Here is a 25,261-nt window from a genome sequence, read left to right as displayed (position 1 = left end):
ATATTTTGACAATTATTCTCTATGATGTAAATCCCATCCAGACCCTCTTACTTGTGCATTCATAGGGGAATGACTTTGTAATAGGTTTTGTTTTAAACAATAGTATTAATTATACATGTTTCTTTATTTGTATAGAAAATTACATGAAATTATTATTATATTGCAAATTAACGGTTATAATTTACAACAATAGCAAATTCACTTCCTTTAAAAAATTAAATAGAAAAAAACTATGTACAATTTCTAATTCTAACCTCCTTTCAGTACAACAAAAAACAATTTGATGAAAATATCAATTTGCAAATTAAAGAACGTCACAAAATATTTGAATTGGAAGTCATAAGGGCTTTACTTGTTGAACCCTTCAATCGCCAATCCTCGGCTGACTCTGCTATTCTCCTAGATGAGGTACGGAATCGGCCGAGTTCTGACGAATGGGAACCCTTATAACAACGAGATATCACATCATAATTTGTAGTAGGATTTTGTTTGTTGCAAAATCTTTGAATATTTTCTCCATTGATACTATTAATATATTACAGATGTACATAACGAAAAGTAAGCTGGGGGGTAAGAACATCTCATTAGTGTAGTTTATATAGAACACTCTTTTCCCCCTGATTTCTTTTTTACTCCGTTTAACTGTTGACATAATTCATTAATAGCTTCTTTATTATTATCGCTGGCACGATATTACAGATATATAATCATTTAGTTGTTTTTGATTATCCAAAATATATTAATCACCTACATAGCTAACATTGAGGCGAGGCAAGTCTCGCGTTCATATGAACAATCATTCCATTTCATTAATCGGCAAGAATATCGTTGACACCTTATTAGTAATTTCACCGTAAACTTGTGTTTTATATCAAATTTCTTATCATGGCTGGAACAATTTTACAGATAAATGATTATTTTTGGTGTGTTTAATTAACACAAAGACACCATCTGTTTAGAATTAGGGCGGAAGAAAAATAATTGAAAAAAAAAATATTTTCTATTTATTAAAAAATAATTAACTTAGCACATCTTATTATTATTAGTTTCATACATGCTGATGTTATAGGATTTTTTTTTTGATTTCATAATCATTTACATTTTTTATTTGAACGTCTCTGATGACTCTTTTGTAAACGAAACGCACGTGTTACGTACACAATTTTAATTCTGGTATCTATGATGTTATTTACAAATAGTGCATGCATGTTTTCAAATGATGTAATATTGAATCCTTACCTATATTGTATAAAACATATTCTATACCGTACAAATGCACTGTGTATGGTGACTAAAAAGATACATAGATATAGGAAGATGTGGTGCGAGTGCCAATGAGACAACTCTCCATCCAAATAACAATTTATAAAAATAAACCATTATAGGTCAATGTACGGCCTTGAACACAGAGCCTTGGCTCACACCGAACAACAAGCTATAAAAGGCACAACAATTACTAGTGTAAAACCATTCAAACGTGAAAACCAATGGTTTAATCTATATAAAAAAACGAGAAACGAGAAACACGTATAAATTACATAAACAAACGACAACTACTGTAGATCAGATTCCTGACTTAGGACAGGGTGCAAACATTTGCAGCGGGATTAATCGTTTTAATGGTACCAAACCTCCTCCTTTTTTCTGAAACAATAGCATAACATCAAAACATAGAAAAACACACGATAAAATATCAATTGGAAGGCTTAACACAATTAAAAAAGGTAAATTAACACACTATGAACGAATAAATTTGATCTGCGATATCTGAATGCAAATGCACAGTTAATAAAATATTAGGGACAAACATTCAAGGCCAAAAAGCAAACAAACAAGTCCAAACAAACCATGGCAAGACACCACTACGAAATATTTAACCCTTCGAAAATAATCACTTTTGGGAAAAAAAACAGTTTTAATAATACAGGTAAATCTTGAAGTTTATACAAATGTAGTACGAGAAGTAAAATTTAGAACATATTCCAAATAATCAAAGCTGATATACAGACAAGATCCATATTAATATTAAATAGCAAAAAAAACATTATAAACAGTATCAACAGGTTTTTTAAATAATTTAGAAATGAATAAAGTACATAATTCGCCTTTTCTAGACTAGGAAACTATAATTCAAGAACTTGCAAAGCGGTTTGTGTTCGTACCGGCCGACAAAGCAGCCAAAGATATGATGGTGGTATGACAGAAATGCCACACGGAAGTTCTAAATAATGAAATTATGAATTCTTCTACATTCTTTCAGGTAAGTGCACTTCGCAGAATGTCATATAGTAGACAGCCTAATCATTACCACAGTTAAAGGCCCTCGTCTGAACATTTGAAGGTCCGTTATATGTTATGGTTAACCAAACTAAAACAAATAATCCTCGTCACATCTTAGCCTTAAGTAAGTGTTCTATAACTCCTTTTTCGGTGATTTTAACTACTATCATAGAACTGATCACTCTAAAACTTCTTTTATAAATTTTTCAGACAAAAACGTGCGTGTGATGGCTCTTTTCATTCTGCTGAACAACTTATGTCTTTGTGCAATGTATAAACTCACTTCTACGTCCGGTCTTTGTTTCTGACAGTTGTTTTTTCTGCTTTGTATCGAATTGATTAGCTAAGCCTTTTTCAACTGATATGTTATAGTTTGTTTTTAAGTTGAACTGGTACATCACTGTCCCAGGTTGAGGGATGATTAAGCACCAACAAAGAATTTAACTCCGACATATTCTGTCTGGGATGTACGAAGTCAGGAGCCTATAACTCAGTGGTTGCCGATTGTAAATGTATAATATATTTGTTTTTCGTTCATTAGTTTGTACATAACTTAGGCCTTTGTAGCTGACTATGCATATTATATTGCTCATTGTTGAAGGCCATACGGCGACATATAGTTGTTGACTTTTCTGTCTTTTGGTCTCTTGTAGAGATTTGTTTAATTGGCAGTCAAACCATATATTCTTATTTCTATATATACTATGTAACTTCTACGTCGTCTGGTCTTTGTTGGAGGGTTGTCTCAATTGCAATCTTACTATTTCTCCTTATTTCTATATCATATACACACCTAAACATCTAAATATATTAGAAAATATATATATATATATATATTTGTTCTTTCTCTTCCAACTACATCAAGTTTGATACTGAAGTTCAGTCCATCGACCATTAGCCGAAAAAAACTTGTTAATTGTAATCATGGTTAATTTTGTAGATTATGTCCTAACCACAGCAGCAATACAATCAATATGAACAGTCACAAAGACAATTACAAACAAGACCAAAGAGTGAAAAAAGACTCACAAAACCAAAGCCCTTATCAATATCCAAGTATCACGTGATTTGTTCTGTTTCATTATGAAGTAAGCTAAACGTAAAAGAGCTATAAAACTAGTAAAACCTGAACCATTGATAGAGCTAATCATACCAGTAAAGAAATAAGTCAGCTACGAGAAAACCAAAAGGCATACCTTAAATCATTAACATAACTATTTAAATTATACATATATGATATCTTAAATAACATTCACATCCATACAAATCCCTCTTGCAACCAATATATGTTATGTTTTCATTCAAACACATGTTTAACAACTTATTGATTGTATTGGCATTACATGACTTATTATGAGTAATTCATTTGGTAAGTTGAGTTCATACTAGTTTCTAGGAAGTACACAATTAATTTACATTCGAAGCATTCAATAAATGTTATGACAGTTATATTTAAGGGTGAACTGTTTCGGTTCATTTAAAAAAGCATGATTAAGTATATTATATAATTATAAGTAGTTAGTATTTATTTTATATTACCATGATACATGTAGCAACAAAACAAAAATAAAAGTTATTCCTATAACTAACATCATATGAAAATGTAAATGCTTTGATTACTTGATCATTTACAATTTAATTTCCCCAAAGATTCATTCTATTTTCTTAATAAAGAAACATGACATCCTGGCCTTTATATATATATATAAGAAACCCTGGCTGTGAGTCAAAACGGTTATATCTACAAAATAATAAGCTGAAGCCATTTGGCAAAGAACATAAAACCAGGTTTAATCCACCATTTCCTACATAAGAAAATGCCGGTACCAAGTTAAAAAGATGACAGTTGTTGTCCATTCGTTTGATGTGTTTAGACGTTAGATTTTGCCATTTGATTACGTTTTTTCCGTTCATAATTTTCCTCGGAGTTCAGTATGTTTACTTTTTAGTAGTTTGATACTTTCTTTTATATTTCAGAGCATAAACAAAGGCAACAGTAGTATACCCTGTTCAAAGTCATACATTGATTTAGATTGGTCAAACTATGTTAAAATGTTTTCTTGTCGAAATGCAGTATATGACGCAGTATAATTAGTGCCATTAAAGTTAGTAATATACTTGCCAATTTCTATAAACCCTATAGTGGTATAGTTTTGCTTATACTTTGTACCTAGCATACTTATAACAAGAGATGAATCAATTCATTTGAATGTTCACAGCTTCCGTAACTTATTTCGAAAATATGATTACATCTTGTTCATTCTAAATTTGGCAGAAACAACTCTTTGATTAATTGTACTTTTCGGTATAGGTTTTTCTGTAATCTTTATATTCTCTTCCGCCGTCGAAGTAGTTTCGGACGCTTGCAATAAGTGGTCAAGGCTTAATTCAGTTGATTCAGGCATTGCTCCGGTTTTATACTTTACTACAAAGTCTTCGAAGAAATGTGGTAGTTCATCTTTCTTTTTCTTTTTCTTTTTCTTTCTTTTATCATCTTTTCTTTCGCTTTTATCTTCTATTTTCAATTCTTCACTTTTGAGTATTTCATTAACTTCGAGTTCTTCAGTAATTTTGTCGTATAATTGTCCTTCTAATTCTAAGGTTTTGTGTTCAACAACCGGTGGAGTTTCTATCCTTTCTTCTTTTTCATTAGTTTGTTCTGTAATTATCTGATCTGTTGTTTCTTCTTTTGCAGCTGTCTTTTTTTTATGATGTTTCTTCTTCTTCTTTTTGGTGCCAGTTGACTCTATCATATCATCATTCGTTTGTTCTTCTTTTGGATCTACTTGTTTTTCGTGTTCTATGTCATATTCTTGTTCTTCTAACTGTGATTTTGCTGCATCAACAGTCTTAGGTTTTTCAATATCAGCTTGTTGATCTTTCTCCTGAGATGGCAGTGTTAACAACGACGATTGGTCTGTACTTGTCGGATCAATGGTTTCTTCTTTTGCATGTTTCTTTGTTTTATGATGTTTCTTCTTCTTCTTCTTTTTCTTTTTGGCGCCGGTTGGTTCTGATTCGTTTATATATACAGTATTGTGCGTTTCATTTGAAAATTCTTGTTTTTCATCCTGGTTCTTATCTAATATCTCATTATGGGAATCGTCTTGAGTACCAGATATATCGATATCCGTATCACGTATTTCATTTGTTTCTTGATCCATCACATCTGGTTTATTTTCGAAATCATTTTTTTCTGTTAATGTTTGTAAAGCAATTACTTCAGGATAAAATAATAGCAATTTATCTGGAGCGTCTCTGCTGTCTTCATTATTTGTTTTATTATTATCTTGTTCTATTACCTTTTCTTCTTTCTTTTCTATTTCTATTACTGTGTTCTTGTTTTTGATCATATCAAGAAGTGTTGTTGAACGTTTTGTAGACTGTTTAGATGTAGAGGGTCTAGGTTTATTATACACTTTCATTATTTGCGAGTGGTAGGTCGGACAACGTTCCAAAATAAATGTAGTTTCTGGTGCTAAACCGGGTAGAATCGGTTCTGTTCTGTCCCAACGCTTTTGACGTTTGTCACGTGGTTTGTCTAGTTGTTTTGTTGTTGTAATACCATCGATTATGTAAAACGGAGTTAATATGATGGCGATTACATCTGCTACAAGTCCTAGGTATGCACTATAGCTCAATTTACTTTCTTCGAATGTGTCACTTTGTAACATTGTTAGTGTTGCCATGGCAATAAAAATACCTGGAAAGAAAATAATTGAAAATTACATTAAAAGAGGGACAAAAGATACCAGAGGGAAAGTCAAATTCATAGATCGAAAATAAAGTGACAGCGCCATGGCTAAAAATGAAAAACAAAAACAAACAAATAATAGTACACAAGACACAACATAGAAAACTAAAGACTGAGTAACACGAACTCCACCGAAAACTGGGGATGATCTAATGTGCTCCGGAAGGGTAGGCAGATGCTGCTACAATTATTATAATTGTTATTCAAATATATAATAGTCACTTTAAAATTACGTGATAACATTGTTTTGAGATTTGAATAAAAAATAAAGCATTCGTGGTGTTACAAGATCTTATATGCCAAAACAATATAACAAAAAAAAACGAGCTCTGAGGAAAATTATAGATGGAACGTCGCTAAGCAAATGGCAAAATAAAAAGCTTAAACAAATCAAACTAATTAATGAATATTGTCATATTCCTGAATTGGTACAGGCATTTTCATATGTATAAAAAAGGTACAAAATGTGAAAATAGGGGTACAGCAGTCAACATTGTGTTATAATCTAAATCACTTTAAAACAAGTAAATATGTAAACAAATATAAACAAAAAGGCGTTCATTATCACTGAACTATTATATATATTTGTTTAGGGGCCGGGCGCACTACGTTTGCGCGCATTTGGGGATTAAAATGTTTTACGTTTGCGCGCAGCTTTCGATTACATTTGCGCGCATTCATTTTACAGGTAAACTCAGGTAAAAATATAAATAAAGATTAAATCAAATTGTAATTGACTATATATTATTTTTATTTTCAAAATAAATATGACTATCAATTATTAATTTTGAAAACATTTCCTAAGTCAAATTATATAGTGTTCATTGTGAATATTTCAGGATGAAAAGTGATTCAACTTTTAGTGTTCGTTTTTAAAATGAGTAAAGTTAATACTTAGTAATTCAAATTAGTTTGTGAAGTTACACAAAGGTACAAACATGGAGTTTCGGCACGTACCGACATGTAAAGTAATGAATTTATCAATACTTTTAACTTTATTAAAGATAACAGCTATGTTTTAACATTTTAACATTTTCATATGTATATATTTCTAGGATTTAGTGCTTGTGCATAATAAAACGGACTTATCTTGCTCGAAATCCCACTTCAATCTCATCCGAAGGACGCCTCCGGGTACGGGAATTTCTCGCTGCATTGAAGACCTGTTGGTGACCTTCTGCTGTTGTCTTCTCTATGGTCGGGTTGTTGTCTCTTTGACACATTCCCCATTTCCATTCTCAATTTTATATAGACAAAGCAAATTAGCAACTATAGCACAATAACCGGATGTATAAGTACTGAGACACGTCAAATGCATATAGCTCAAAATAGACTTAACAGTAAAAATGATAGTTTGCAAAGACGAATAAATTAACACTATAACACGTTATTTTAAAAGATGATAAACAACGTCAGTATATAGAATCTATACTGCAAGACCATCGTGTATTATTTGTGAAAGTGATACAGAGTATTTATCAACAAGGTTTTGGTACCTTCCGATGAACTTTGTTTTTGTATACAATTGTCACGAAGTTCCTTTCTCGTTTGTATTCAAACTCTTCAATTCTCGAAATGAAATATTTTATGCAGAAGAATCAAAGACTGAAAATAGTTTTGTACAGGATATTCATTTACATATGTAGGACTCAAATATATGGCGGGTTCCAAATCTATGGCAGATTCCTAATCTATGGCAAATGTGACGTTTCAAACGCCAAGCAACTCAAATCTATGGCAGATTTTTGTTTTCCCCAAATCTATGGCAGATTTAGGAATTGCGTAATTTTCCGGGAAAAAGAGTAGAATATAACGTCACAATAAAAATAACGCCATATAAGTCGTTGCCGACTTCAGTAAAGTTGTCTCAAGTCATCAATGGGGTTGAAGTCATAAAACTTTGCTCAGTGCTCGGAGCACAAAAATCATGCTCGAAACATGAAATCCAGCATTTTGATTGGTTGATTTTGGAGTATGAGTACAAAAACTGACTCGAAAGTTTTATGACTTCGTCTTCTGAAATCATGTGTTTAAAATATTTTAACTCAGGAAAACACTTTCCGTTTCCCCTTTAGATATTTGTGGAATGGAGTTATAGTACATATTTTCGCGTCTACGGCTGTCAAAGTATTTAAAGTGAGAAAATGAAATTATAGGATACCACCTTGACTCAAATCGTCACCAGTTAAAAAAGATCGATTAACGCTTAAATAAATATTATATGTGAAAACTGTTTAAATTCTTTTTGATTAATGGATTTCCATTTTGTAGTTGTTTCATTTAATGAATTAAACAGGTACAATGCACAGATTAAAAATGCTTATTTTTCCGGGAAAGATCATTTTAGCCTGATTTCTGTATTATGGTATATCACTTCTACACTCTTTTATGGTTGATTTGGTTCACCATTATGGAATTTTTGTTTCACAAATGTTTATAGACATGCTCCCGTCGTTTCAACTCAAATAAGACAAGTCAGTGATTGTATATGAACTGCCTTGTTAAACATTTGCACAAAATCTGCCATAGATTTGGAAGCAACAAAAATCCGCCAGAGATTAGGAAATTACAAAACTTGCCATGTTTAGGGTTTTAAAAAATCCGCCATAGATTTGGGATGGCATGACGTCATATTTACCATAGATTCGGAACTCACCATAGATTTGAGTCCTACATATATGTGTAAGATATTTACATAATAATGTTGTCTTTGGCATTGTCAGTGTGAAAAAAAAGCTAAGTTTATACAGATATATAATGTACGAAATGAACTTTTGCAATATAATATGTCAAGCCATGAATTTTACACCGTCTTGAATTCAGTTTTAAATTGAACTTTAGTTTTGAAAATAAATTTATCGTAGCTACTAGACTTAAAATCGCCAGAATAAAAAAAAGTTGAAATGACTTATAAAGCAAGAAGTTGAAGAGCATTGATGTGATTGTCCCTAAATTGGCAGATATTGCATTTCTTTTATTTCATTCTATAAATAATAGGCGTAACTAAGGTTTTAAGATAAACAATGCTAATATCCTTTATGTCATAAGTTACAAAAAAATGACAAAAGAAATACCTGTGTCATTCAAATTTTGATGTGAAAAGATTATTATTCAATACATGGACTAATATACAAACAAAAACAAACACAAATAGCTATTTCAGTGTTTTTGTTTTTTGTTATACTGCCTTTTTACTGCACGGGTACATTTATGGGACAATGTTAAGAATTTTGAAGGCTTTGTATAAGTAGTTTAACACTGATCATTGTAATTAGATGTTATTCAGTAGAGTAAACTCACTCGGAGTTCCTCAGAGTTCTGTATTTTTGTGTTTTTACTTTTTTTCACAATATATTTGCATGCTATATGTATTCAGAACCTAGCATATGCATATTAAAATTAATATTAATTGTCATCTCCATTCTCTATATATATACTGTGATACCAGATGCTAGATGTCTTGATACCAGATGCAAGTTTACAATACCTTCTGTTAATGTCGTGATACTTGATGCTAATATACACTACTCACTGACAACGCCGTGATACCAGATAAACGTTTACAGTACCTGCCGCTAACGCCATGCTTCCTGATGCACCTTTATTGAACCTTCTTATGTTAATACCGCGATGCCCGATTCAAGTTAACAGTACTTATTGCTTGCGGCGTGATATCAGATGCAATGTTTTCAGTTCCTGATGTTAATGCCGTGATACCTGGTGCTTATTTACAGAAACCTTGCCAACGCCGTGTTACCAGATGGAAGCTTACAGTACCTGACGCTAACGCCATGATACCTGATGCCAGTTTACAGTATCTGCTAGCTAACGCCATGATACCTGATGTAAGTTTACAGTACCTGCCAGCTAACGGCATGATACCTGGTGTAAGTTTACAGTATCTGCCAGCTAACGCCATGATATCTGATGCACATTTACAATACCGGCTACTAACGCCATCATACCTGATTCAAGTTTACAGTACCGTCAGTACCGGCTGCAAAAGCCATGCATGATGGCTGATTCAAGTTTACAGTACCGACTACTAAAACCATATTACCAGACGCAGGTTTACAATACTTCTGTTGATGCTGTGATACCTGGTGCAATATTGCAGTACATACTACCGGTGCCATGAAATCCAATGAAAGTCTGTAGTACCGGTCGCTTACGTATTGATACCTGATGCAAGTTTACAGTAACGGCCGCTAAAGCCATGCTACATCATGCAAGTTTACAGTAACGGCCGCTAAAGCCATGCTACATCATGCAAGTTTACAGTAACGGCCGCTAAAGCCATGCTACATCATGCAAGTTTACAGTAACGGCCGCTAAAGCCATGCTACATCATGCAAGTTTACAGTAACGGCCGCTAAAGCCATGCTACATCATGCAAGTTTACATTACCGGAGCTACTAACGCAATGATACCTGATGCCAGTTTACAGTACCGGCTGCTCAAGACATGATACCTGATGCAAGTATACAATAGCTGCCGCTATCGCCATATTTCCTGATGCAAATTAACAGGACCGGTTGCAAAAGCCATGCATCATGGCTGATTCAAGTTTACAGTACCGGTTACTATAACATATTACTAGATGCCAGTTTACAATACTTCTGTTAGTGCTGTGATACCTGATGTAATGTCACAGTACAGACTACTGGCGCCATGATATCCGATGAAAGTGTACAATACAGACTGTTTATGCTGTGATACCAGTATGATATATCATTACCTACCGATAACGCCTTAAAACAAATGTAAGTTTACATCAATTGTCGCTAACGTTGTGATACTAGCTGTTCATTCCGGGATACCAAATTTTAAAATATAGTACATGCCGCTAACGCCGAGATACCAGATATCAGATTATATTACCTGCCGCTAACGCCGTGATGCCAGCTGTAAGTTTGATTCCTTTCAGTTTCTTCCAATGTTTGGTCCACATGAACGTCAATGTGGCGGAAACTCCATATACAGTGTACATAGCAAATCCCAGTGATCCCAAAACTTGGGACATCTTGAACAGGGAATCTAAGATCAAAAGAAAAATGTAGCATCATCTTTCAATTTGTTTTACTTTTGTTGCCTTAATTATTCCTTTCATTAGATGGATGGATTTGGTGAATTCAAGTCTAGGTCTTTTTTGTCTTATAGCTCTTAAACTTTTGGGGTTCTTAATCACCCTTAGATTTCAAATATTTGGTTCTGAGTGAATCTCGTGAAGGTATATCTGGAAAAACGCTTCGGACGAATGAAATTTATAAAATACAAAAATTTCACTTTTCATTTTTCTCTTTTTGAAGGCCTGTACTTTAAGTTGTTTTTTTTTTTTGTCTTCCATTTACTTCAGATGTTCTGTTATTTTAGGGGTTAATGTTCATTATAAAGCTGTGTTTAGATTAGTTTGACGTTTGTGGTTAGCATTGAGCTTTAAAGTTCAGACAAAAAAATATAAAGGAGATTAAAGTTTTGAACACGTTGACCATCTACAATGACGGGCTCTACAGTAAAATTCACCGTTATATACATTACTATTGACATATACTATTATATCTAATCTTTTTTTCTCTCTCTCTATACTATGTATGTCCAATCCTTTCATTATTTAAAGTACTTACTTATGTATTTTAATTTAATAAGGAAAAAAAACATTTAAAACAGGTATTTTTTAATCTTTCAACTACATACCATTATACTCTATAATAACAATTACTAAATGTATATAAATTTTAAAGTTAATTGATGGAATATGAAACTTTAATGTTTACTAGTAGTTTACTACCATGTCATTTGAAATTAAAATTTTAATTGAAGTATGACTTTCAATGCCTTTCCTGCTTCAGTACACCAATTGATATCATATTTTCCTTTACAACTACTTTTAGAATTTGTGTGGTGCTAACGGGTACTAGGTTATAATGTGTCCATGCATCATTTGATTATGAATGTGAAAAAGATATGGTCAATTTCACATGAATTTTTATCACTCACGAAGTCGAGATCTGCATAGTTTGTATTTATGTTATATTTGTATTTTTTATGCATGCAGAACATCGTAAGCCAAAACAAATGTATCTGTATCTAAAAAAACAAAACATGGATTGCTGTTCGTTTATCTATGGTTACAAATTTTATTTTCTTGTTAATTTTGTTATGAATGCTCAAAGTTGGTCAAAATTGTCAAAATTGCAGTTAACATTAAATTACTGTAATGCCAGAAACATTGAGATATAACTATACAAAGCCAACAACTGACAAAGTTTCTGAATTTTGGACAATATTTTTTTGTATATTTGTAGATCTATTCTCAGTAACTGACTCCTATTTAATCTCTACTTGTGTTTTGTGTAATGTTTTGTTGACTGTTGTTGGTCTTTTCGTCTTGTTGTTTTTCATTTTGGTCATGGTCGTCTGGTTTTCTTCGACTTTCAATTGTTGTTGTCCTTTTGTATTTTCTCACTCTTTATACAGAAATCAATCTCAAGAAATTTAACCTATGTCCATCATGTCGTCCTCAATGTGATATTGACAGCTGTACAGCGAAGCATATTTTATAAAGCATCGTCTTAGAAAGTGCAGAAGGCAATTGTGTAATGATAGACTTTTTGAAAGACAGCTTTAGTGTGAAATAAATTCTGAGAAAATTTATTATCACATCTTTTACGATTTTTAAGATTTTTAAACAGTGGAAATACATAGCATAGTTTCTATTTGAAAGAAATGAGCCTCTTAGTCTATGTCATTTGATCTCCGGTGGAGAGTTGCTTCATTGGCAATCATACAGGCTTATCTTCTTAATTTTCAAAATTTGGATTCTTGTTTTATTGGTAACTGAATTGTACTGCTTTGATTGGCTAAATTATTAGCTCTCCTTGCAGGCAAAAGTAAGATACCACACAGGAACAAGCATGGTGGAGTGGGAGCCCGTAAATATTTTTCACCCCGCTGCATTTTCTATGTGCCTATTTCAAGTCAGGATCTTATGTACATCTTTTTTTATTTCTCTACGTGCACTTATCTTCTAATTTTGACGAAATATAATAGAATTGGCTTTGAAACTGGGTAATATGTTAACTGTTCAATTATCAGAAGCATCTTAAAGATTTACATAACATATTGTGATTGTACGTGTCCTGCAAAAATCAATATCCTGTCAAATTCTAATAAAATATCAAACCTTTCTTAACATCAGTAGTGCAGTCATTCTCTACGCATGTCAGGAAAAATCCAGCATTATATGTTACTGTGTCAAATGTATATGTTATCCATGATGGCGTAACAAATCCAACAAAATATAGAAAACATCCAATATACGTGATAAATAATGCTGCCAATCTTGTCCGTGTTGTAAATAAACTAGACGTCTTGCAAGCCATGGTTGGCTATGCTTTTTATGAAACGGACATATTTTAAGCCAACTACCATAACATGTGCTACAACAGTTTGACTTAACTACACTTTTGTTAGTTTGGTTTTAAAGTAACGTTATATATGTGTGTATACACATCTCAAGGCGTTAAATGTCTTGTTCTTTGTCAAGTTAAATCACAAATCATTATAAGTATTATCTTATGAAAATATCTTAGTTTTAAGATTGTGTCACAGTTCATGATTTTAAAATTAAAAATTTGTCTAAACGTGTAAAGTTCATTAAAAATTACGTTACGGTTGTTAGCAGTGAAAGTTGGAAGGTCAAACAGTGACGTTTCTAAAATCCAAAACTGTACTTAATGTAGTACTCGTCCATGATACCATTACATTTTCCATTTCGTTTCATTCGAATAAGGATTTATAAATTTATGCCAAACACCAAGCTTTAATAGTTAGCTAATGTCATATGTATTACATGTACATAAAGTAGAACGTATATTGTATAGCTGATATCTCATTCTAAACAATAATCTAGTAAATTCAGAAATGTTTCCAATTTATTTTTATTACTGAGAAAGATGTCATAAAAATAAAGCCTCGGACTTTTGATTTTAAAAAGTAAGTATTGTGTGTATGCAGCATTTACTATAATCGCAATAATCATTTTAATCAATATCTCATGTGTGTCCATTGCTTAAAAATCGCAATAAAAAATATTTGCATATAATTTTTGTACAGTTATGGGATTTGTACAAGATCGCCATTTTCGTCTACTGTCTTTTGGTTATGCATAATGTTTTCTCATTTATGGATACACAATATGTAATATTAAAAAAAAACGAAAATTCTATTGGAAGTAATTGACGTATTATATTCTGAAAATAGTCAGAAAACAGAGAAAAAGATCTATTCATTTCCTTTGGTCTGTGGTATAATGTATTGATAATTTTATTATCACACATATATATTATCTTTACACCCGAAATCATATCAGTTTGGTCGATTTCTAGTTCAGTTTAAATGCAAATGGAAATATCATGTATTATCTCTTGAGAAACCTTTCTATTTACAATTGATATTTTAAATATGAATCATAAGATAGTAAAGTAAGTAGATCGGTGCATGTTCCACAGGCACTTGTCTCAGATTTTTTTTTTATATATACCTTAATCTAAGGTTTATAAGGTATATAGGGAAAAAAATTATAAGTCCGTACTACACTGCAACAAGAATGAGTCACTATCGTAGTGAAAACAATAGACTGCTACAATGCTCTTTCTTTTATTTCCATCTTACTAATTAATATGTTTACTGAAAACTGCAATAATGCTAAATGACCCACTATACAGTTTGACTATATACAGTTTGTCTTAATAGAGGACGCCTCCCTCTGAAGAAGTCAATATATTGACAATCTCTTCGCTAAAAGACCAGTATCGGTCCATATCGGAGGGTTTGAAGGGGATTTACATAATAGAAAAAAATTGACCAAATTTGCTGAACAAAAGGACTAAACATATATATAGAAAGGTAACATCCGGCCACCGATAGCTTCATTTTGAAGCCCAGGTGGTCGTGTGGTCTAGCGCGCCGGTTACAATGCAGGCGATTTTGTGTCACGGTATCTCAGTAGCATGGGTTCGAATCCTAACGAATACACTGTGTATTGCTTTAAATGTTTCTTTTCGAAGTAGAAAAACAACTTAAAAACCTGTCAAAAGTTAACGAGATTATACAGATTAAACGGATGTATAGGTAATGTATATTATTTCAAATATGTAACAGATATTGTTATATTGTATGTAACTAAAATAATGTCCACTAACGTTGTTATAATTTTCCAATTCCAAAAAAAATCAAATTCCAAAAACAAAACATTTTTACTCTTCTTTTTTATGAAACAAATTTAACTTGCTTAACCACTAAAATTTTCGGAGCCTTTCTTTCTACGAAGTACAGATTACAAATCTTGAAGAACTGTTGTTGCGTTGCAATAAGAGTAATCAAAATGCAAAAAACTAAAATTTACTAATCATAAATATTCAATTGTAATAATCATATATTGCTCATGGTTAGTAAATATGTAGTGAAATCTCAATCGGTTAAGTCACAATCGAAGAAATGAGAACTAGATTGTGGTAAAAATAAATATCACTTAACATTAGTAAATTAAATCAAAATAGACCCACAAAATAATTAACCATCTTCTATGCATAGCTTTTCAAATAATAGACACATTCAATATTCTTGGTGTTCATATAAACCCACTCTAAATGCTATCTACTATTAACTACCCAAAAATGAATTTTAATTGCACACTAACTCTCATATTTGAACAATCAGCTGGAGCCAACATTCTAAAATAAGTACCTAACTGTGGAGTGATATCTTAAAAGTGGGGCGAAAGATACCTGAGGGACTGTCAAACTCATAGATTAAATGATGACGAAATGTATCGACCCATCATTCTAAAATTATGATGGATTTAAGGCAATGTGACCGAACGACTTCCCTTATTGAACGAAGAACTCTCTGAATCAATCTTAGTTCTAGATTTCTCATTTCAAGGTGACCAGGGATGCACTTTGTTGTATGTTGATTTGTTTTTGTTTTTATAGAATTACGTTTACGTACATAAATAAAGGCAACAGTAGTATACCGCTGTTCAAAACTCATAAATCCATGGACAAAAAACAAAATCGGGGTAACAAACTAAAACTGAGGGAAATGCATTAAATATAAGAGGAGAATAACGACACACCATTAAAATGTAACACACACAGAAACGGACTAAGCATTAGACAAAATCCTATGAGAATAACAAATATAACATCAAAACCAAATACATGAATATGGGATAGATAAGTACCGTGACACGTCTTATAGTAACATAGAAACGAACTATAATATAACAATGGCCATATTCCTGACTTGGTACAGGACATTTTTAAAGGGAAAAAAAACTTTCAATATGATCAAATTCATAACAGAATTAAAGCTTAATAAATGTTTAAATGATTTTCTCTGGTGCGTTTTTAATTTCACTATTGCACCTGAAAGGAACAGGATTGTACAACCAAAAATAAATCATGACTTGGTTTTATTCAACATTGTCGTGACATTCACACAACGACTAAGGACTAACACCACACGAATAAAACTATTTGCACTGAGATTTAAGAAATACTATGAACTAAAACTTTTATGAAGCCCCAATATCTGATGCATAGGAAAGGTGATTGTATTCTGTGCATAGCGACCAATTTAAATGTTTTGTAGTCAAAACCATGAGTTTATAACTAGAATATGTCAAAACCAATGTAAAGAAAGAACAAATTTGGGAAATATAACAGAACGGACCCAATGGTGACCTGATGCATAAAAACAATCATGTGTCTACTTTTTAACTGGCAGAGATAAAATGAATTAATATATAATTTAACACAACTACTGACAAAGGTCCCGATTTAGGACAATACAATGACCACATGGCCGGGGTCAACTAGTTGTTTCGTTCCTATAAGATAAAATAAGATAAGATAAGATAAGATGAATTTTATTTTCCAAATTAGGTCCCCAGGGGGGCATATACACATAACATATATGATTGATACAGCATACAGTATTTTACATAACATTGTAAAATAAACTATTGAAATAGTCATACAGGTATTATTTGTTAAATAAAAAAGTATTTGAGAGTTGCTACTCCAGAGATGTGGCAAACCTCATTTATTTATTTACTTTTTTTTCTCACTTGATTTTATAATATTTTGCTGAAAATGTATAAATATAAAATATAAAATATAAAATAAATGATTGTTTAGCTGCAACAGACACCAAGGGACGATGCTCTAGGATTTTGATCTTAAAAGCTCTAACAATCCTCCTCGTTTCTGATGCAGAAAAACAAACACAAATGAAAAAAGTTTATGTATATTCACAGCAAATAACATATACTGCAGTAAACAGGTATTGAGAATAGTCTAGGTTTCCCTACTGCAACAGACACCAAAGGGCGGTACTCAAGGAGCTGTGGTATTTACACACTCCTCCTTGTGTCTGAAGCAGACAAGAAAGCCACATAATTAACAATTTTTCGAAATAAATTTACATGCAGCTGTGAGAATAGACTTATCTTCTGTGTTCATAAGCCATATCAGTTTATCTCTTGCGTTAAGAGTTAAAAAGTTGGGGCAACTTTTAGTTATCTCTTGAAATAGATGATTACGGTCATCATTAAATTTAACACATTGGAATAAAAAATGATATTCATCCTCCACATCTCCGGAGTTACAACGAGTACAAGTTCTGTCATTTAGGAGGGTACCCTGATACCTTCCGGACTCAATTCTTAAGTGGTGTGATGAAATTCTGAGCTTTGTTAAGCTTTGTCTCTGTTCAAAATTCCCAATAATGGAAAGATTTTTTTCTCTTCTAAAAACTGATTTAAATGTAACATAAGTTCTAAGTTTACCATCTGAATGCTTTACCAATTCAGTGTTCCACAAGTCTATAAAATATGATTTTAATATTTTTTTCATATTAGCTTTGAAGCTATTAATTTTTGGTAATGGTGAAGATAGATGATTGATGTCTGGGATCATTTCAAGAATTGACTTCATAGAGCCATACCAAGATGTTTTTTTTGAGTGAGAAAGATTCTGTGATGTTACATAAGCATCTTTAAGAAGAGAAAATTGGGAATCAAGATTTTCAAAGCGATACCAGTAATTTAACATGGATTTAATCACATCATAATATAGTGGGAATCGTCCTAGCTCGGATAAAATTCCAAAATTCATGGATTTTTTATGAACACCTAAAACCAGTTTACAAAATTTTATATGTAGTCGCTCACATTTTAAACTGAAATAGATTTTTTCAAATGGTAAAGTTCCATTTCTGAATCTTGCTGAGAATGGATTAAAAGTTCCCCATATTTCAGACCCATATAGGAGTATTGGTTTTATGGTATGATCAAATACATGTAAGCTGGTACTTGTGCTTGGTTTAAGTGATAATAAATTCTTGTACAATTTATAATACGCCTTCAAGGACTTTTTATACAGTTCATTCTGAGCATATGAAAATGACCCTGATGCACTAAAGTGCAAACCAAGATATTTATAATTATTAACACTCTCAATCAACATATTTTCATAAGTAAATTTTTCACAAATGTGTCTATAACCGCTTAACAACCTGATTCACCAGTCAATGAATTTTGGAGAATAGAATGCTGAATTTATGGTAAATTGGATATTAAAACATATGTCATCTAAAGAGGGAGGTTAAGTACGACCTTATTCATGATAACTCCGATGAAAATTCAATCGTAAAGTCCCTAATCAGTGGCAAAATCAAATGACAAAACACATCAAACGAATGGACAACAACCGAAGATACCCGAACTACCGTAAATGCTATTTCAAAAGACCGTGCTAGTTGAAGATGCAGTACATTTGTAAAACGAAACGCTTCAACGTCATGTGTTGATTTGTATTCCCTATCGTTCTCATTAAATTAGAGGATTATATCATAAATGCATTTTATATTGATAGTAAGTTTTATTTGAAATATTTAAAACAGGAAATGTTATAATGTGTCAAGAAATTATTCAACGTCTATCAACTTTATAGGAATAACATCATTATTTAAATGGTGCAGTTTATTGGCATGTCTAAGAGTTCTTATTCAGATAAGCTTTTGAAAAGAACCTTGCTATTCCGGTCTTTTTTTATTCATAAACAAGTCGGATATTTATTTAATCCCAGTACGCTTGAACAATGCCTTTATGTAGCAACGGCCCGTCTTTATGTAGAAACAGTGCTGGCCAAACAACGTATTTTACTTTGTTTCCGCTCTTGACAAACTCTTTGTATGTATTCTTATCGAAAGACGTGCCTTGTGTCATGTCTCCATCTAAATACATTACTGGATCTTGAATAACCATGCACCAACAAAGATTAACACATTGATCAAAGAATGGCGATTTCATCAGATACTTCATAACGTCTCCACTTTTATTCGCATAGTCCCAGTCATTCATAGCTGATTTGCCGATAATCTTATTAGCAAGCAAATGTTTCACAAAGTGTTCAGACTTCTGTCTTCTTTGTAAGACTACATCTTTGCACGCTGGTAAATTGTAAAACTCACTTCTAGAATTGACGTTCAGACACAAAGTTTCTGAAATTGTTTTTCCAATGTTATCTATCTGTTCATCTGCCAATGATAAACATTCATTATAACATATTTTCAGTATTCTACAAAGATGTAGTACAATCACTTCCTCTATATCTTGATGCTCACTGTAGAATGGTTTTATGTCATTGATGCATTCCATAGCATCTGTCCATTCGTTATCATACAGTTCTCCATATTTATCACCAATTTTCATCGGACGATTAGGATCTCCAAGATCGGTAATGGTGGGATTTCCCTTGCTCAGTTTCTCCCCAGCAACACTACTAAGCCGAGTTTGGAGGTCGTCTTTTTCTTGAATAAGAGTTTTTATATTTTCTTTTTTCTCTTTAAGAATCTGTCGAAGATTCATTCTCTCCGCTTCGCCTTGGCTCAGCTTGTTGGTGTAATCCTCAAAATGTACTTGATGACATCTTATTTTTTCTTTTAGTTGTAGTATATTCTCGTCTTTTTCCTTGAGTAAGTTTGTTGTTTGCTCTTGTTTTTGTCTATTTTCTTTATCAATTCTATTTTTCTCGCTTTGAACTTGTTTCAACAGATCTGTTTGATTCTTGATTTTGATAGACTCTATTTCTTTATTGTGCTGTTTTTGTAGTTTCTCTATATTGTCATATTGATTCTGCTCTCTCATCCGTGCATCATATTCTTTAACTTCTAATTCTAAAATTTTCTTGTTCTTGGACTCTACATTATTTTGTAGATTCCATATTTCAGAGTGTTTAAGGCGTATGTCTGAGTTCAAATCATTGGTCAATTCGGCCATTTCTTTCAACTTATTTATAAAATCATTTTCCTTTTGAATGTCTTGTTCTATAATTGTTTCGAATTGTTTTGTAATATAATCCATTCGATCAGTATAAAGGTCTAGTCGACTATTGCCTAATCTTTTGACCAGACCTTTCTTATTAACATGCAAACGACTAACTTCCAAATCACAAATGTAATCTTTTAAACACTGGCACGTTTCCTCTGACAATTGTATCATGTAATTTTGGTCAGCTTTTAACGTTACCAGTTCTGATTTGAGGTCCAACACCTCCCTTTGCAAAGATTCATTCTGTGTTTTAATTTCTTGATATTGTCCTGAAACCATATCTGTGTCATTTATCGTTTGTGAGTTATCAGACATAGATGTTAACTTGTCAACGTCTTGATCATTCGTTTCTTTTTGTAGATCTACATTTTTCAAATTTCCGAACTGTTCATCTAAATCTGATTTCTTTATCAATCCACATAGAAAGTTTAGTTGGTCAGCAGGTTTTTCAAGCTTATTCATTTGTTTTGCAAAAGTTTGCCATTTATGCAAAAACAATATTGGAAATACAGCACTTGTCGATTTAAATTCCGACATATCTTTCCGGACACTTTGTATGTCTCTGTCCCTTTTAGTGGCATATTCTATTAAATATTGTTTGTGTTCGTTTAGTTCGGAAAGAAGCTTACATTTCTTCTCTGAAATACAATCAACTATCTTTTTACAATGATTTTCTATTTGATTTGTTAGGGTTTCTAGGAGTTTCTTTGTATCAGAAGTCGTGTCAATTGTACGTTTTTCATCAATCTCTGTATATTGTTCCGATTGTACGATAAACAAAGCTTCCGTTAATCCTATGATTGTATGATCATCGTGATCTCCTATTGCCCGACATACATCGCATACTAAATATTGACACTGAAAACAATAGCCGGTCACGGCATTAGGGAGTTCTCTGTGAATTTTACAGAGATTACACTTACTCTCCTTGATATATGAACATACACTTGCGTCGTGATGTTCATTGCACTTTTTACAGCACTTAGACCCACAGTTTGCACAAAACTGAATCCAATCATTAGATCCGCAAATATTACAAGTCTCAAAAGCATTCGACATTTTGATTAATTAACTAGTCCAAACAGAAAGTACATATCCACAATTGTATTCCTATTACAGTTGTATGTAAAAGGGACCAAATAGATTTAAAAACGTTCATTTAAAAAGTAGAGTTTTTTTTTGTAAATATTTGCAATATTGATATCGTATATGACTGTCACGAGATAAAGTATAAAAATAAGTTTTAGTAAAATATAGATATCTGTAGTAGATAATTTATGTCACGAGGAGGACAAATGTACAAACATGAATAGGCAAGACCTTGTGAAGTTTATATCAAGATTAGAACGGTACATTTTAAGCAAATGATTTTGCAGTATCTGTAATATTTTATTGTGTTGCTTTTGTATCTACTTGACATAAAAGCTACTTTTTTTCTTTCTATATAGTAATTGACCATGCCACTTCCTATGTCGTTCATTCCTTTAATGTTTCGAATGTGGTTGCCGAGAGCTGTCAAATTGTAAATACTAAACCCATGATTTCGTTTAGTTAGATATAAAAAGGCCCCAAGTATGATAAATAACATGACTACATGAACCAATTCGTCTATGATCAATTTTGCCTGATGGAGTTCGATTTAGTACGATCAGTATGATATATCAACAGAGAATTTAAGAAAAAATTGGTCAAGAAGAAACAAAGGGTGAATTTGATAATTTAACTGTTGTTTTCCTAGTTGCGATCAGTATATTGGGGATACATCGATACATTTGCGTTAAAACAGAACACTTTCCATTTCAAGTTGGCATCAATTGCATAAATTTGTGTTTGTACGGTGTGTGTGTAGCATCAGTTAGAGGCAACGGTAATTCAGCGATTTTGAAAAATCATAAATATATAAGTAAAATACAATTCAAAGTAACACATATAAAATGAGGGAAACGCTCGAATTTCAAAATCAAATTGACCTCGTGGAACGATAGGGAAATCATCATTTCTGCTATGCCTGCAGCACACGCTGGTACGTAAAAAAAGTAAAATTACAAAAATACTGAACTCCGAGGGAAATTCAAAACGGAAAGTCCCTAATCAAATGATAAAACACATCAAATGAATGACAACAACTGTCATATTCCTGACTTGGTACAGGCATTTTCAAATTTAGAAAATGGTGGATTGGTTTTATAGCGCTAAATCTATCACTTGTATGACAGTTGCATCAAATTCCATTATATTTACAACAATTTGTAAACAAAACAGACATAATAGGTAAAATAGTCGCAATATGGATACAGCAGAAAATCTTTAGAATTATTCAGAACGGATCCACAATCAGTAATAATATTTCAATCAGGATTAGGATAAACTCGATAAATTGATGGATCATACTACTTGTCCCTATATTGACATTTTTGTCACCTTTGATTATTTAAGTATCAGACGAAAGTTCCCATGTTGTGTTTGTTTTGTAGATGTATCCTTCAATACTATGTAGTTCCACACCATTGATTTTGAATCCATATATTGCACCAAAGATAAACTGACCTCCAAATAATCCAGGAATCTATAATGAAGAGTTTTATAATGGAACGCATGCTTTACTACACATTCGTAAAAATCGAATAATTGATGTTGAGATTTTTCTCTTCAATTTTTGGTAACAATTTGACATAAATCTATGCTCACTTTGGAGGACTAGAAATGAATATCTGTTATATATTGTAATTATTAATTTTATACGGTCGAATTGGTACAATTTTGGTATCGTGATTCTATACACGTAAACCAGCATATATTTTTTTTAGATAACAAACAAAACACATTGAGTACATGTATCAAATCAGTGCATTTTACTCAACAGCAGATTCACCAGAGCTTGCCTTTACAAAACAATAATATATACTGGATAAGAAACTTGTTAGAAATGGAAATCACTAGCATACAAATTAGAATATTGGCTCATCCAAAGACGTGCTTTGCTTAATTTCTTTCATTTCAAAAGTTTCAAGTTCAGCAAAATAATATTTAATAACAGATAACTTTAAGTTATTACTTATCAAATGACCAGGCATGATAATTATAGTCACAAATGGTCATATATACTATATTGACGGTTAATACAGACAATAGTACAACGAATTTACTCCAAAGTTTTTTATGATTCCACAAAATCAAACTGACTAACCAAAACTATCAAATTCAAGTTATTGAACTTACAAACAGTATCACTGATAAATTTATAAATCTACTTGCCAGTCAACTTTTTTAATCAAGTGGAGGGAAATGGTGAGTATAGTTTGGTTAATAAAATCATAGTAGAGCCGGTTCTGTTTTTTTTTGTCCATTTTTATGATTTGATTATCAGATATCTGTCCATGATAGACCTAGTTATTATGCCGATATGTCGTTACATAATTCGGTAACATATTTAACCTGTTTAACTACTGCCAGTATGCTTGTACGATTCCTTTGTAAAGTATCGGTCCGTCTTGGTGTAAGAACAATGCTGGCCAGACAACATATTTTACTTTGTTTCCGCTTTTAACAAATTCTTTGTATGTATTCTTGTCAATTGATGTGCCTGGCTTAATGTCTTCGTCTAAATACATTACGGGATCTTGAATAACCATACACCAACAAAGGTTTATGCATTTTTCAAAAAATTGTGCTTTCATTAGAAGCTCAATTACGTCTGCACTTTTGTATGCATAATCCCATGCATTCATCGTTGTTTTGCCAATAATCTGATTTTTGAATAGATAATTCGCAAAATGTTCATGCCTTAATCTTCTCTGAGTTGCGACATCTTTGCAAAGAGATAAATCGCGAATTTCCTCTCTTGAACTGATATTGAGACAAAATGTTTCTGCAAGTGTTTTGCCAATCTTATCTATCTGTTCATCTGCTAGTACTAAGCATTCGTGGTAACAACTTTTTAACAATCTACAAAGATGAAGTACGAGTATTTCCTCAAAATCTGGGTGTACACTGTCGCTGTAGAATGGTTTTATGTCATTGGTGCATTCCATAGCATCTGTCCATTCATTATCATATAATTCTCCATACTTTTCACCAATTTTCATTGGACGATTTGGATCTCCAAGATCGGTAATAGACGGGTTTCCCTTAACTAGTTTTTCTCCAGCAACACTACTTAACCTTGTTTGAAGGTCGTCTTTTTCAGTTTTTAATTGTGCTATGGTGTCTTCTCTCTCTCTTTAAGGAGGTAACGGATCTGAGTGGTTTCGACTTCGTTGTGTTGAAGTCTCTTTTGTAGTAGATTAACATAGTCCTGTGAACTTTCAGTACATCCTTTAGCTTCCTCTTTCATATTGAGTCTGTTTTCCTTCCTTTCACTGAGTAACTTTTCATATTTTTCTTGTAACTCTCTGAAATCTTTTTTTAAATTAGCAAAGTCGTTTTCTTTTTCTTTGTGAACTTCTTTAAGTCGTTTCTTAAGCCTTTCTTTTTCTTTTCTGTGTTGTACTCTAACTTTCTTCAATGTTTCATATAAGAATTGTTCTCTTGGCATGTCAGCAGATTTCGGCTCTTCCCATTGCGATTGCGAATCTTTCACAGAGTTATCTATTTTCCTCCCTTGAAAACTCATCTTGTCATGTGATTTGTTAATTTCTTGGTCATCTCACCAGGTGTTTTTTATTACACATATGTAAGTCGGTTTCTTTCTGATAGAAGCGCTCTTTATTCAATAAGTTTTCACTAATGTGGAAATACGATTTGCCGCGATTTTATTTAATTTCTGTCAAGAAAGTACCATTTTGAGTTTTGGCAACATCAAGTCCTTGAGAAACATTGTTAATTTCTTT

General features: G+C 32.4%; 3 protein-coding genes across 4 annotated transcripts; all 3 read right to left on the bottom strand.

The window, feature by feature from the left end:
* Positions 1-105: 105 nt before the first annotated feature.
* On the bottom strand, positions 106-13,559 carry LOC143063345 (uncharacterized). 2 transcript variants are annotated; one of them, XM_076235447.1, is made up of 3 exons: positions 13,218-13,559; positions 10,916-11,071; positions 106-5,983 (listed from the first exon to the last, which is right to left on the bottom strand). In XM_076235447.1, the coding sequence occupies exons 1-3, from the start codon at positions 13,414-13,416 to the stop codon at positions 4,527-4,529; spliced, it is 1,812 nt and encodes a 603-aa protein (XP_076091562.1). In that variant the 5' UTR covers positions 13,417-13,559; the 3' UTR covers positions 106-4,526. The 2 variants fall into 2 exon arrangements, with proteins under 2 accessions (XP_076091562.1, XP_076091563.1); XM_076235448.1 differs by lacking the exons at positions 10,916-11,071; positions 13,218-13,559 and adding an exon at positions 9,604-9,713.
* A 5,522-nt stretch (positions 13,560-19,081) lies between these two features.
* On the bottom strand, positions 19,082-21,579 carry LOC143062203 (uncharacterized). The gene has a single exon (XM_076233985.1). It carries the CDS (start codon positions 21,489-21,491, stop codon positions 19,179-19,181), a length of 2,313 nt encoding a protein of 770 aa, XP_076090100.1. The 5' UTR covers positions 21,492-21,579; the 3' UTR covers positions 19,082-19,178.
* A 1,708-nt stretch (positions 21,580-23,287) lies between these two features.
* LOC143062014 (uncharacterized) lies at positions 23,288-25,044 on the bottom strand. Its single transcript, XM_076233867.1, has 2 exons — positions 24,800-25,044; positions 23,288-24,650 (listed from the first exon to the last, which is right to left on the bottom strand). Exons 1-2 carry the CDS (start codon positions 25,042-25,044, stop codon positions 23,876-23,878), a joined length of 1,020 nt encoding a protein of 339 aa, XP_076089982.1. The 3' UTR covers positions 23,288-23,875.
* Positions 25,045-25,261: the final 217 nt, after the last annotated feature.

Source organism: Mytilus galloprovincialis, chromosome 2 (assembly GCF_965363235.1).
Source record: "Mytilus galloprovincialis chromosome 2, xbMytGall1.hap1.1, whole genome shotgun sequence".
NCBI classification, from domain to species: domain Eukaryota; kingdom Metazoa; phylum Mollusca; class Bivalvia; order Mytilida; family Mytilidae; genus Mytilus; species Mytilus galloprovincialis.
Note: the sequence above shows the minus strand (reverse complement) of the source record. Positions and strands in the feature narration are given on the sequence as shown.